Raw genomic sequence first — 15,111 nt, 5'->3', positions numbered from 1 at the left:
ATGATGCACACCTGCAGGTCTGTCAGGTGAGCTCCTGTCCAGTCTTTGGACCCACAGCTCTGATAAGGACACTTGGAGATACAATCGATCAAATGAATTGATTGTTTTGGCTGAAAGCTGAAGATGCAGTTTTTAAAGATGTGCGCTGCAGGAATGTTCTTAAAAAACTCGGATGTGTTTATCTGCAGACTCGGACGTCTGACTGGTGATTGTATTCTTATTTTCTGAGTTCAGGACGTTTACGGGCTCAGCGCGCAGGTGAGATCAAGACTTTATATAAAAGTAACATCTTGGGATCAGATGCATAAACCATGTATACACACAAAAAACATTCATACGCCTTTTCCCCGAACACAAACTGGTATTTCTAACAGAAGATTGTGAGCAGCTCTCACGTTGTTCAGAGCCGCGAACAGTTTGATCTGAGAGCTGCAGGTGATCTCATAATGACGTAAAAAACTGTTTTTAGGCTGTTTGGCTCACTGATTGTGTTTTCGCCTATTTTAGCAGTTTACCCAATGCTCAGTAAAAATGTCAATAAAAGACACATTTATAACGTTCAAGTTAAGATTAAGTTTGTTTGTCCTGTTGTGCCTAAATTTCTGTTTCCATCTACCCCCATGTATACGCTGTCTATCAATACCCTGACTTTGTGATTTTTTTTGCCCATTTGCACTCACTAACAAAAGAAAAAGAACAATTTAAAAAAAGGGAAAAAGAAGGAAAAATGGAGTTATTCCCCCTCATAAATAAAGAACAGTCCCACAATACAGAAGCTAAGTGATGTCCTGCTGTGGAAGCAGCAAAACATATTTTTACCACCTAAAACATTAATCTGAGTGTAAATGTCGACTATATTTGAATATTGTCTTCAGCAGCTGATGGAGGCAGCAGCAGAGCAGCAGCTGATGGAGGCAGCAGCTGATGGAGGCAGCAGCAGAGCAGCAGAGCAGCAGCTGATGGAGGCAGCAGCTGATGGAGGCAGCAGCAGAGCAGCAGAGCAGCAGCTGATAGAGGCAGCAGCAGAGCAGCAGCTGATAGAGGCAGCAGCAGAGCAGCAGCTGATAGAGGCAGCAGCAGAGCAGCAGAGCAGCAGAGCAGCAGCTGATAGAGGCAGCAGCAGAGCAGCAGCTGATAGAGGTAGCAGCAGAGCAGCAGAGCAGCAGCTGATAGAGGCAGCAGCAGAGCAGCAGCTGATAGAGGCAGCAGCAGAGCAGCAGAGCAGCAGAGCAGCAGCTGATAGAGGCAGCAGCAGAGCAGCAGAGCAGCAGAGCAGCAGCTGATAGAGGCAGCAGCAGAGCAGCAGCTGATGGAGGCAGCAGCAGAGCAGCAGCTGATAGAGGCAGCAGCAGAGCAGCAGAGCAGCAGCTCTGCCGTTCAGTGGAGTAAAATGACAAATTAAAATAGACAGAATGGCTTCAGATCCCCGTCTGTAAGGGCTGTCTGACAGCGAGCTAAAGAGCTGAAAATATTCTGAATTAGGCATAAACTGATGCTGATTTTTTTCAAACTAATCAATGAAGGCAGAGTTTGCTCAGCGTCGTGTGATTATATTTACGTGACATTTTTTTACCCCGAAGTTATTGTAGATAAACAGCTGTGACTGTGATTGGGTCGATATCAGAGACCGGATCAATAATATCGCTTTATAGCTGAAAGGAGGCAGACGTCCAGCTGCTGTGGAGGAGCGGACAGACCTCATCAATAAATGGACTCTCCCCCGCTGATCGAATAGTGGGACAAAGACAGGAGACACATTAATGACGGAGCTGTAGCTGCAGCTCCACTAAACTGCAGGAAACGAGTGTTTTAGTCATGAATCTACAGTTTTAAGAGTCTGGCTCCTGGTGTCGGGCTGTAAGAAGCACACATCTAAGAGGAGGCTACAAAAATCATGTACACACCACCGATAAAGGACAAATACAGCAAACGAGCGTAAATCTGGAGCCGGCCTTCGGTTTCACAAACAGTAATTGACGATTCCTGCAGAGGAAACCTTTAAATTAATCACAGAATCCACCGATTGTATCAAAAAGAAACAGCAATTAATCACCTGATTATCAAAGACTAACACACACACACACACACACACACACACACACACACACACATCATTGTGTGCTTAGATCTGGTCACTGAAGGGTTAAAGCTCAAGTAAAATCAGTAAGTGGCCCTTGAGTTTCAGATTATTTGGATTATTTTGGTTTCTTACGGGGATAAAAAACTAAAGCAGACCATAATAATCTCGACTCTCCGGCCGCTTGCTGTCCTCGTCTCTCAGTCTTCATCAGCAGAGTTGGATCTGTTGTCACGGTAACAGCGTCAGACCTGAGCCCGCCCCCCCTCGCTGAAGAAGACCGTGAGGCCGGTTAAAGCCGGTAAGAACCCGGATCAGGACAGACCTAAACGCACCCCGTTTACTACCCACAATCCTCCACCTCCACCATTACGGCCCGCACCATGTGACCCAGCAGCCCTGATTGATTTTCAAAATAAAAGGCTCGTTCAGGATGTGTCGCAGCAGCGTCTGACGGACCAATCAGAGACGAGTCTCGGCGGCCCGGCAGAGAAAAAAAAAACAAAACACGACGACACAAAGTTTGAGTCTGTGCAAAAAGAGGAAAATCAAAGAAACAGCTGATGTGGAGTCCAGCACGCCTGGAACCCGAAGGCACCGTTTGGTTTTACTGCAGCAGTCCCGCTCTCCTCTTCCTGTCAGCTGACCTCTGCGGCTCGTCGTCAAGGCTTCCCCACATCCACCGTGATCTTCGTGTACAGCGCAAACTTCTCCGTCTTCACCACTCTGTAGGACAGAGAGTTGACCCCGTCTCTGTGCATCGTCTCTCTGGTGTGAGCGATCCGGTTGAACCTGACAGACAAAACACAGGGAACAGGTGAGTTCATGTTTCACAGGTGCACGGATTATCGGCCCGGCTGATTACTGGAGCCCATATTTAGCATTTTGCTGATTGTTTGTATCAGTGTTATATTTGAATGATCACCAGTCACATTAGTTGGTTATAAAGAGCAAACAAAGTGTCAGCATTGGAGGAACTTTTACTTTGAAAAACCTCAGGGAGCTGTTTTTAATTATTCATTTTTATTTATATTTTCACTTGACTTAATAAAAGAAGTTGCAGAAAACTGTCTGAATATGTTTAACAGTTTTAAACAACAAATAAAAGCAAAGAAGCCTCCCAACTGTAAAAAAAAAAAAAAAAGAAACAAGATTTACAACCATTTATAAATAAATAAAACGGACAAATAAAATCGAACAAGTGTTAGAAAAAAGAAAGAGAAAAACAATAAAATAGAAAAGTTCATTAATAGTTCAATTAAAACAAACAAGATTTGCAACCACATAGAAATCAACTAAGAGCAGCGCAGCCCTCTGATGGTGTCTGAATAAAGACGTGTGCATCATGTGAGCAGCAGGTGGCGCCGTCAGCACAGTGACGAACACTGACTCTGCAGCATTTTCCTGTCTCCTCCCTCCTACGCAAATATGTGCTAAACTATTTGATTATCAGCTGCCGTCGAGCTGAAGGCTGGAGAGAAAAGTGTCGATTTTGTTGTTGAGGAGAGTTTTTTATCGGAGAAGTTTAGCCTCAGGGCTCCTACAGATTAACCCTTTGAAACCTGGATGGATGTCACTGTTCTTGTGCTGCGCTCAGACGCCTTTCACACACATTAAAGACTTTGAAACCTGAAAAAAAAGGCTTGATTTCTTCCAAAAACATGGGAAAAAGTCCCACAAACTGCAAGAAACAAGTAAAAGATGGGATAAAAAAATGACCCAATATTTGCAAAAGCAAAACCAACAAAAAAAAAAATAGGGTAAGACTTTGAGAAAACTAAATGTATATATACTCTTTCATTCAAAATTATGTTACAGAAAACAAATCTTGCTATGTAATTTAATATAATCTTCAGGACTGTATTCAGGTCATTTTCTTGTTTGTTTTTCTTAACTTCTTTTTTTCTTCTTTCAGGTAATTTTCCCTGTAACTTTTTTAGGGGGCAATTTCTTAAGTTATTCATTGACTTTTTCACACATTTTTGGAAAAAAACTGAGCAAATCTGCACTGGTTTCAAAGGGTTAAGGGACGTTAGATTTAAGACTTTTTAATCCCACTCAGAATGAAATTTAAAGCCAATTTTACCATTATCAGTCTTGAAGAAAAAACCCAGAACAGCCACTTTTACAAAACAGCCTCTGACGCCCGCCTCCCACCGCCCGCCTCCCACCGCCCGCCTCCCACCACCTGTCTCCCTCGCCTGTCTCCCACCACCTCCCCAAATCTGACACGTCATCACTTCCATGTCTACCTGGTGCCTTCAATATTTCATTCTTTCAGTCATTTTCTGTAACCGCTTGTCCTCGTAAGGGTCGCGGGGGATGGAGCCAATCCCAGCTGTCATCGGGCGGGAGGCGGGGTCACCCTGGACAGGTCGCCAGACTATCGCAGGGCCGACACGCACAGACAGACGACCACACACACTCACACTCACACCTACGGACGATTTAGAGACACCGATCCACCTGAGCTGCAGGTCTTTGGACTGTGGGAGGAAGCCGGAGACCCGGAGAGAACCCACGCAGACACGGGAGAACATGCAAACTCCGCACAGAAGGGCCCCGCCCACGGACCGAACCCCTGTCCAACCGGGTTTTGAACCAGGGACCCTCTTGCTGTGAGGCAACAGTGCCGCCCCTGCCTTCAATATTTTTTAATCTTTATGTCGTACTTGTTTTCTGCGTTTCAGTACTTAGAGAAGTGCAATATAATCATGTCAATTATTATTATTGGATTAGTGGATCTGGGTCTGGATCTGGATCTGGATCTGGATCCGGTGGGTCAGAGTGTTTGTACCTCTGAGGATTGGGCTCGTTCTTGTGGTCCCTCTCGTGCCGGATCATGCGGCACTTCCCGGTCTCGGCGCTCGGTCTGGAGATGGACATGCCTTTGGAGGACAACCTGCAAACAGAGCGAGGTTCAGTACAAACAGCCCGGGGTCAAAGGTCAGAGCAGAAACAACACAGGATCAGACCGCAGCCGGAGATCAACACAAACACGAACTGCGTGTCGGATCCACAGCTGCCAGACAAACTGCCAAAAAACTGAGGAAGAAACCAGAACTGTGTAGACCTCAATCTGTGTCCCAGAAAAATCTGAAATCTGTCAAACACGAGAAAGAAAGCTGAATCGAGCCGGTGGCAGAAACCCAGTCCTGCCAAAACGTACGCCCTCTCCACGAACACAGACACGGCTCTGACATTTTAGAGGTTGTGTGATGAGTCAGTGTAGTACTGGAACAAAATATCGCTGAGGGACACCGACAATAAATACATAAAAAATAATTAAAACAAATTAAGACTGATTCACTAAATTCACTCTTAAAACTCGAGCTCTAACAAATATATATTCATGATTTCCTACATTCATAGAGTTTATTTTCTAACCAACATCAGTCCTAATCCAAAATTTCGATTAATTGTTAATTCTAAGAATTTTTAACCCTTTAAGTGTCAGGTTTTGGTCGTGATGTTTTTCGATAACACCGTGTGTTTTGTGGGTTCATCACGCTGATCAGTGCCTGACTGTCACCTGTTGTAGATGTCGTCGTCCTCGCCTCCCCAGCCCCAGTAGTTGTTAGGGAAGCCGTTGATCTTCAGGTACTGCTCTTTACTCATAGAGGACACGCCTCCAAAATACTGATTGTACGGTAACCTGCGGGACAGACGGAGACAGACAGGCAGAGGACATGAGGACACATCACCACACTTTTGACTGCAACAGGAAAACTGGGAGTAAATTTGAGGAGAGGAACGAGGCTCACACGCAGACTGTTAGCACAGCTGAGAGACAGAAAGTCCTCAGTCTCTCTGTAAACACGGGCAAATATCACTATAGGCTGTTTCCATTAACCCTCAAACTGCTCAAAATAAACTGCGAGTAAAGAAAACGCCAAATGAAAACAAATCAATTTTGAAAAAACTCCCACTTATGTCTATGAGCTTGTCAGTAGGAACTGGCTCCCTCATGATGCAGCAGGAGCTACAAAAGCTGTTATTGCATCACATAACTCTGAGAAAGTTTTGAATCCACAATTCCTCTGTGAAATCGTGGACTACATCTCCCAGAAATCCCTCATACGTGTCCGCTCCCACGTATGAGGGGCTCGCCTTTCCATCACGGCTCCATAACACGCCTACGTGGCCTTGGATTGGAAATAATGACGGCTAGTTTGGTGGCTGCAATAGAAATAAAGCTGCTGATGTTTTGACCATCCATCGCCATGGTTACTGGGATGTTATCACCAGAGGAGAAGTCACATGACATCACTCAGAGGAAACACAGTCAGCTCCATGTTGGGTTTTATCACATTCACTGAATATTGAGTTTTTATACTATATATATATGTTATAATATATATATATATATATATATATATTATATTTCACTCATCTGTGATGGAAACCTGCCTGACTGAGGACAGATGCAGTTCGGAGGAGAAATGATGTAATTTTGACTGTTATTTTAAGTCCCCCTCCACTCTCACACATATGTCAAGTCAAGTCAGTTTTATTCATAGAGCCCATTATCACAAACACAGTCTGTCTCAGAGGACTTTACAGCAGGCACCCTCCCTCTGCCCTCAGACCCTCACATCACCGAGGAAAAACTCCCGAAAAACAACCCCTGTAAGAGAGGGGGGAGAGAGGGAGGAAACCTCAGGAAGAGCAGCAGAGGATGATGAGGGATCCCTCTTCAGGACGGACAGATGAGTGATAGATGTAAATAACAACTGAAATACCATCATGGCAAAAAGGAAAGAGAAAGAGAGAGGGGGAGAGAGAGGGAGAGAGGAGGAGAGAAAGGAGGAGAGGGGGAGGAGGAGGAGGAGGGGGGGAGAGGGGAGGAGGAGGAGGGGGGGGGGGGGGGTATCACAATAACAGCAGGTGTGAATTCATGATTCATCATTATTGCACTCTGTGACGAGGCTGAGGCTGATAAGAGTCTCGAGCACATGCTGATACGGAGGCGTCCAAAGGCAGGATCACAGCACCGGCACGGCTGTCACCACGGTCAGGCACGGCCGAGGCTGCAGCCGGGATCCTGGAAAACTAGGAAACAAGAGAGCAGGAACGCTCCGGAGAGGCAACGGGATTATCGTGGTGCAGTTCTAAAATGTCCGTCGGTGGCGTCACCGACTGCGGTCGGTAGCGTTTCGCTCTGTGACGTCGTTTCTGTGATACTGTTTTAAATCCGGAGGATTCTCCTTTCTGTGTGTTTTATTTTGATGTCTTTAAATCCATACTGTTGTGTTGTCTTGTGTTCCCGTATGCTAAACGAGTTCACCTGATACAGAAAGCGTGAACCGTGAGGCAGAGGGTGCTGTCCGCACACTTCCCTAAAATCACCTCGGGCCAATTAGATCCGGTACTTCAAATATGAAAACCGGTCCGCCTCTAATACAGGAAACACAGACTAACGGCTGAACAGACAGCTGCAGACACCGAAACCCTCAGAGCGGACCGTCGGTGCACGGTCAGTTTAAAAACCTCAATCGCACCAGAGTTCACGTTAAAAACACGTCTGACCTTTGACCTTTCAGCACAACTCAGCACATTGAAGGAGGACGGAGAGCTCGCCGTCCTCACTCTGTCGCCTTAACAACAACAGGAAGTGAGAGGACGCACTTCAAATTAAAGTCAGATAACCCAGAGGGTGTGTGTGTGTGTGTCTACAGGAAACAGGAAGTGAGGAGCCTGGCAGATGGCACCTTTCCAGAGTTGATCTCTTCCTCTGTGGTGTCACAACATGCAAAACCACAGCTCAGCAGTTTCCTGTAACTTACACACACACACACACACACACACACACACACACACACACTCTTTCCTGTGAGCAGCAGCTGAACTGAAGAACCCGGCCGTCATTTGTTAAAGAAACTGGAAGCTTTTAATTAAAAAACCTCTGATGCTCCAACACGAAGACGCCTGACAGCGCGGGCGCGGTCTCACCTGAAGCCGAACTTGTCCATGGACACGGACAGGTGTCGCGGCTGGCTGAAGCACTTGTAGGTGTTGCGGTCGTCCATGGGGATCAGGTCCACGTCGCTGAAGACGAAGCACTCGTAGTCGTACTCCTTCAGAGCCTCCGTGTAGCCCACGTTCAGCAGCTTGGCTCGGTTAAAGGTCTCGTCTCCGTCCTGATCCACACAGATACACGCGGGGTTAAAAACACAGAAATATACATATAATATACAGTATATACAGTATATACAGTATATATACGGTATATATATCTCCAGACCAAATATTCACATACACACACTGGCTTTAACACTCGAATCGCACTGAGCACAAAATGAGCTTTTTCAAAATCAAGCTTTAAAAAATATTAAACATTAATATTATTTTCTACTTTCACTGAGTTTATCTTTTAACCAACACGTCTCAATCATAAATATCAAAACTCTGTTAATTCCTAGGATCTTAACCCTTTAAATGCCAGGTTTTTGTCATGATGCCACTATGCTTTTAGATGAAAAAAACACCACAGGAAATGAATTATTTCCGACACACTACATGCAAAGTTAATTTAATGTTTTTCTTGTAGCTGCTGACGGTCTGAGATACGTCTGTGATTACACCGACTGTGACGATCACCGAGTGGAAATGACATCAGCAGGTGGAAAATAGTCAAAATGACACCCAGATATCATACAAGGCACAATGTGGATCTACTGCTCAGTTTTTAAAAACCGCTTAAACGAGTTTTCTTCACTGCACGTAGCTGACGATAAAAGGATCACCACCGATCATCGCTCAGAGCGATTGGCAGTTGTTGATTTTGCTCCGCACACGAGATCTCACAGTAATAAAAGGAAAGAAAGAGAAAAACGGTCGGCAGACAGGAAACAGCACCAAGATTTCTGCTGGTTTTTAACCACAGGATGGAAAATATTAATTACAAATGTAAATTATTATTATGACATGCGTCTGTTTCCATTATTACTGTGCCCCCCCGTTACAGGGGTTGTTTTTCGGGAGTTTTTCCTCGGTGATGTGAGGGTCTGAGGGCAGAGGGAGGGTGCCTGCTGTAAAGCCCTCTGAGACAGACTGTGTTTGTGATAATCGGCTCTATGAATAAAACTGACTTGACTAAATTACAGAAGTCACTTTGAGAGTGTGTAGAGTTGGTTTTTCACTACATGTGGCGTTTTAAAGATTTTAGTGATCAATCACACAATAATCAGCTGATTTATCAGCAGTGACAAACGCTGAATATGAGTTTTGTTCTGCACACGAGATCTGACGATAATTTAAAAAAGAGAGAGAATAACTTTCGGACTGAGAGGATTTTAATCTAACAGATAACTCAGAGACGAGACGGTTAGTGACTGTAAACAGCAGAGATGAATGCCCCTCATTTATCTCTTCATTTAACCCTTTCACGTCACTGCTTTTCACTGTCGTCGCTGGGTTACAGCCTCAGACTGGCTGTACTGGTCCCGCCTTCAGCAGGACTCAGACTCACTTCAGCTCTCATCACAAACGCTGCTGTCTGCTCAGACTGTGGAAACACTTTTATGTTCCTAAACTATCCATGAATCCTAAAAACGGATTCTCAGTGGATTCATCGGCTCATTTATCTCTCGTTCAGCGCGCCATCCTCAAACAGGCCGAGGACCTGCACCAGGAGAGGACGAGTCCATGTGAAACACCTGCAGCAGGTGGAGTCACGTCTCTGTGTTAACCCTTTGAAACCTGCAGAATTGGCCTGATTTCTTTCAAAATCATGGGGAAAAAAGGCAATGAGCCAAGTTAGAGGAAATACGCAAAAAAATCATAAAAAGTCAATTAAAATTACAAAAAAGAAAAAACAGGAAATAGAAAAGAACAGAAAAGAAAAACTGCTTTAAAATTATAAGTAAAATCATTTCCAATGTATAATTACGATCATTAGAAATATAGTTCTGGTATATTCCCCCAGCTTTTTTAAAAATAATTTTCTACATCTTCATTTTGTGCGTTTTTTCAGACTTTTCTTGATAAGTCATCCATCACCTTTTTCCACATCTTTTTGAAAGAGTTCATCCGATTTATTCGGGGTTCAAAAGTTACTTGTGAAAGGTGTCTGAAAGCAGCTCAGGAGAAATGAGGTCGACCTGGGTCTCAAAGGGTTAAAGCTGTCCACACAATGAAGTGACTCGTCTGTTTTCCAGGTCGCTCTGAGTCGCTCAGAACCAGTGATTTACTCTGAGCTTACAGTCCCTGAAGGCCTCACAGGAGAGCAGAGGGTTAATCTGATCTGACGTCTTTGTGCAGACGCTGAGAGAATGAGGCCACACACACCCGATCAGGTGTCGCTCACACACCCGATCAGGTGTCGCTCACACACCCGATCAGGTGTCGCTGCTTCATATAAAGAGCCTGATGTTCTGACATGAAAAGGTGATATTAACTCCTCCTCCTACGGTTACTATGACAGCAGCAAACACACTGCTGGTTTCCAGGCGCCCAACAGCGAGCTCTCAGGTGTGAGGTTTGTTTACCACCTGCAGGGCAGACAGAGCCGACGCCTCCACGTTTCACTCAAACACAACGCCACATCGTGGTCTTCTTCTCTCGTTTTTCCCACAAGGCCTTCTTGAGATATTGTCTTCACAAAAATGAGAAGGACACATGATGACCTTTGACTTTTGACCACCAAAATCTAATCAGTTCATTGTTGAGTCCAGGTGAAGGTTTGTGCCAAATTTGGAGGCGTTCCCTGGAGGCGTTCCCTGGAGGCGTTCCCTGGAGGCGTTCCTGAGATATCACAGAGCCTCCAGCTGACGGAGGAATATTCACAGTTTTTAGGTTATTTACCACTTTTCTTTGCAGAGACGGACTAACATGAGATGTCCACTGTTTTTGGAAGCATGTCTCATGAGGACAAACAGTCTCTGGACGACTTTGATTGGACTGTTATCCATCGTCTACATGAGGGACACTCAGTGTGCTTCGTTTAGGGGACACTTTTGAAAAATGTGGCCAGGGGCCGGTCAGCAGCCCCAAACATGTTGCTAGGAATTTAGGACGTTTCTCAGATTTTAGGACATTTCTCTGATATTATGATGTTTCCATGATTTTAGGACACTTCTGGATTTAAGGATCTTTCTCGGATTTTAGGAATTTAATGAAATTTCTAGGATTTCAACAAGCTCTATTTTGATGCTGTTTTATGCACCTTATGGACACTGAAAGGATAAAAATAGTTCTCAGCGTCAGTCACTTTATTTCATTGTGAATTTAGGAAATGTTTGGTATCACTGGTCTAACGTAAAAGAAGAGTACACAGATATTTGCTCATATATTTGGAGTCAGCAGCCGGGTATCGTGACAGTACCGAATCAGTAAAGACGCATGTTGTACCAGCCCTGGTACTGTATATAACCTGTAATCATGTGAGCATATAAACTGCAGTAATGTGTGTGTTTTCTAGTGTAGTGTGAGGGTGCTGAAGTTTTCTGTCTGTGACTGCGGACAGACGGCCGAGTCTGCGGAGGTTAGTGAAGACAGGACGTGCAGCGTGTTGAGCAGATGTTTCCACATGTACACTGACGTCAGTGACGTCTGCTCTCTGCTGCAGGAAACAAAGAAAAGTAGAAGCAGCTAGAAAAAAAGAGAAGCCCGTATTACCAGAGCCACCGCTATTGGCCGAGACCAAGCAGGGGGCGGGTCTCAACGTCTCCAGCGACCACAGCCATTGGTCAGAAACGCCTGACGTGCAGAGGGAGGGGTGAGGGAGGGGGAGGCAGGGTGAGCGAGGGAGGCGGAGGGAGTGAGGAGGAAACTACCATAAAAGATGAGGAGGAGGAGGAGGAGGAGGACAGACAGGAGAGAGAAGAACAAAGTGTGAGTCACAAACAAACAAAGAGCAGATAAGAAGACTTTAAACAGAGTTTAATCTGAGCACGCTCAGTCTGATCTGCTGTTAGACCTCACAGAGCTCCATGCTGCTAACACACACACACACACACACACACACACACACACTGATTCACACTCAGAGACACCACAGTCAGCCAGTCTGTGCTCGGCGGGGCTGCACGTTGTCTCACAGCCTGTCGTGACCTGCCGAGTTTTGGGAAAGACTTCAGTGTTCACACAGAGAAACACACACTCAACTGTCATATCCAACTTCTGCTACACCTCATTTCTGTCTGTTACGTCTCCTGCCTGCTTTAATAGTGTTTTGTTAATATTTATAGATTTATTTTTCATTTTTGATTTTATGTTTGTATCATTAAAGACAACAAAAGTTTTAAAAAGTTTGAAATGTCCCTTATAATGAACAGGAGGACACGCGGGATGATCATGTCACTGACACGGTTGTTTTTTTTGGGTTTTTGTCCTTCTGCATAGATCACTGACTGAAATCAAGATGTTACATGAATAACATGAAAAATATTGATACTTGTTTTCAAAATTTCAATAAAAATATTGTTTAACAAAAAAAAAAGAAACTACTCTGCACCACGACTCCTGGTCGGGTATTTACTGTGTTTGTGCAGCGCAGTGAGGAGCTGAATATATATAATTTATATATATAATTTTTTTATATATATATATATATATATATTTGGCATCCTGATTGTCACTGACACCATTAATGGATGATTAAAAGACCTGATCGTTGTGTCTGACAGGTGTAAACGGAGCCTCCTCACACACACACACACACACACACACACAGGCAGGTAGGACAGGTGAGTTGAGGTGTGCGGCTCATTTACATTCAGTGGAAACGTGTGGCTGCGTGTCCGTCTGAGCTGTTTTTATCACTGCACACTGAGAGCAGCTCCTCCCTTTAACTCCCTGAGACTTTTATTTTGTTGACGAGTGTTTCTGCTGACTGCGGTCGTCTCACTGCTCCGACGACGGGAATAATGTGAGTTACGGAGGCTGGAAGAATTAAAGGCTTGCTGAGCTGTGAGCTAACAGCAGAGTTTGGGAACATGACCACAACATGACCCACGCGTATTATTTTCCATTAAAAAGCTTAAATGTATTTAACATTCATTCTGTTGCTTTGCATCTCTGCGTCGCGCAGGAATTACCTTATTTGGCAGATTTCAAAATATTGCCATGTTTGTATCGTGTATCATGATATAGCCTAAAAAACGTGTATGATATAAATGTAATGTAACACTGCTGAATGAATTAAAGCTCGGCCACACTGTTTTATAAATCACATCCGCACACACGTCTCTTCCTGCCTCTCTCCACATTTGTCTGTCTGTTACTGTGGTTTTATGTGACGGCTGTGCTCGTTAATCGCTCAGAGGCTCGTTGGATTGGTTGAACTTTAGCAAACGCCCCCGCGTGCAGGATGAGTCACCAAACATTTGTTTTACAGGCAGAACAGACGGGGACGTGCAGGTCGACTCTGATGCAGGCTGGCTGACGAATATGTAATAAGAGATTAATAAACAGAGAGACGGGACGAAAAAGCCGTGTTTCCCTTAAACACACAGATGTTGTTCATTAACAGATGTTTGACAAAGAAAGTCCTCCAGCAGCTCAACAGGCTGAATTCATTTCCTCTTTTGGTTTTAATGTGAAACACGTGCAGCAGTAGTTGTAGTAGCGTCAGCGCTGCGTGAAACCGGATCACAGCGTCCACGTCTAACACACAATAAAGAAACACAGAGTTAATCAGTAAACTCCTCTCAGCTCACTGACTGAACTGGTTTCCAGTCTGACCCTAAAAGAGGTTACAACACGTCATCAGGGCGACGTGACAACGGGAACCGGCCACGGCGTGCAAGAGATCTGCCACGCCTCAGACAGACGAGACTCAGACTCAAAGAGACAAAACCTCTCTGAGGTTGTTTTCACATCCCTGTGGAGGCTCTGAGACGGTTCTTCACTCACGGATTCTCTTTGACGTTGTTATTTATTCGGAATAAATCAGCAATGTGGAAATATTTTGGATTTCAGAGAAAATATGGGTCAGCTGATGAAGCACGTGTCATATGACGTTAGGCTACCAGGCCAGTTCATGCAGTGCAAAACCGCTGATGCTAATAATGGGTTAAAAGCCAAAAAAACATAGTTTTGTTTGTCAGTGAACTTTAACAGTTAACCCTTAGGGCCCACTTTAATGTCACACACTCAAAATCAAGCTTTAAAAAATATGAAACACTGATTTTATGCTTTCATTGAGTCAGCATCAGGCCTGATCACAAATATTCATCGATGTTCAGAGTTTTAACAACGAGCCGAGTTTACACTTTCGTTTCAGACTCACAGACTCAGACTCAGACTCACAGACTCACAGACTCAGACACTCAGACTCTCAGACTCAGACTCTCAGACTCACAGACTCAGACTCTCAGACTCACAGACTCAGACTCTCAGACTCACAGACTCAGACTCTCAGACTCACAGACTCAGACTCTCAGACTCACAGACTCTCAGACTCTCAGACTCACAGACTCACAGACTCAGACTCTCAGACTCACAGACTCTCAGTCTCACAGACTCACAGACTCTCAGACTCACAGACTCAGACTCACAGACTCACAGACTCACAGACTCAGACTCTCAGACTCACAGACTCTCAGACTCTCAGACTCAGACTCAGACTCACAGACTCACAGACTCTCAGACTCACAGACTCACAGACTTAGACTCTCAGACTCACAGACTCTCAGACTCGGACTCACAGACTCAGACTCAGACTCAGACTCAGACTCACAGACTCAGACTCTCAGACTCAGAATCACAGACTCTCAGACTCACAGACTCACAGATTCTCAGACTCTCAGACTCACAGACTCTCAGATTCACAGACTCAGACTCAGACTCACAGACTCAGACTCTCAGACTCTCAGACTCAGAATCACAGACTCTCAGACTCACAGACTCTCAGACTCACAGACTCTCAGACTCACAGACTCAGACTCACAGACTCAGACTCAGACTCAGAATCACAGACTCTCAGACTCTCAGACTCACAGACTCTCAGACTCACAGACTCTCAGATTCACAGACTCAGACTCACAGACTCTCAGACTCTCAGACTCAGACTCACAGACTCAGACTCACAG

General features: G+C 44.8%; 1 protein-coding gene across 1 annotated transcript in view; it reads right to left on the bottom strand.

The window, feature by feature from the left end:
- Nucleotides 1-2,035: 2,035 nt before the first annotated feature.
- The window catches only part of b4galt1l (DP-Gal:betaGlcNAc beta 1,4- galactosyltransferase, polypeptide 1, like), a 27,549-nt gene continuing 14,473 nt past the window's right edge, over nucleotides 2,036-15,111 (bottom strand). The window contains 4 exon segments of the mRNA XM_042493431.1: nucleotides 2,036-2,869; nucleotides 4,875-4,979; nucleotides 5,610-5,732; nucleotides 8,030-8,217. Of these exon segments, the coding sequence (XP_042349365.1) occupies nucleotides 2,740-2,869; nucleotides 4,875-4,979; nucleotides 5,610-5,732; nucleotides 8,030-8,217 (546 nt within the window). The 3' untranslated portion in view covers nucleotides 2,036-2,739.

This window comes from Plectropomus leopardus, chromosome 9 (assembly GCF_008729295.1).
Source record: "Plectropomus leopardus isolate mb chromosome 9, YSFRI_Pleo_2.0, whole genome shotgun sequence".
In the NCBI taxonomy this organism is placed as follows: domain Eukaryota; kingdom Metazoa; phylum Chordata; class Actinopteri; order Perciformes; family Serranidae; genus Plectropomus; species Plectropomus leopardus.
Note: the sequence above shows the minus strand (reverse complement) of the source record. Positions and strands in the feature narration are given on the sequence as shown.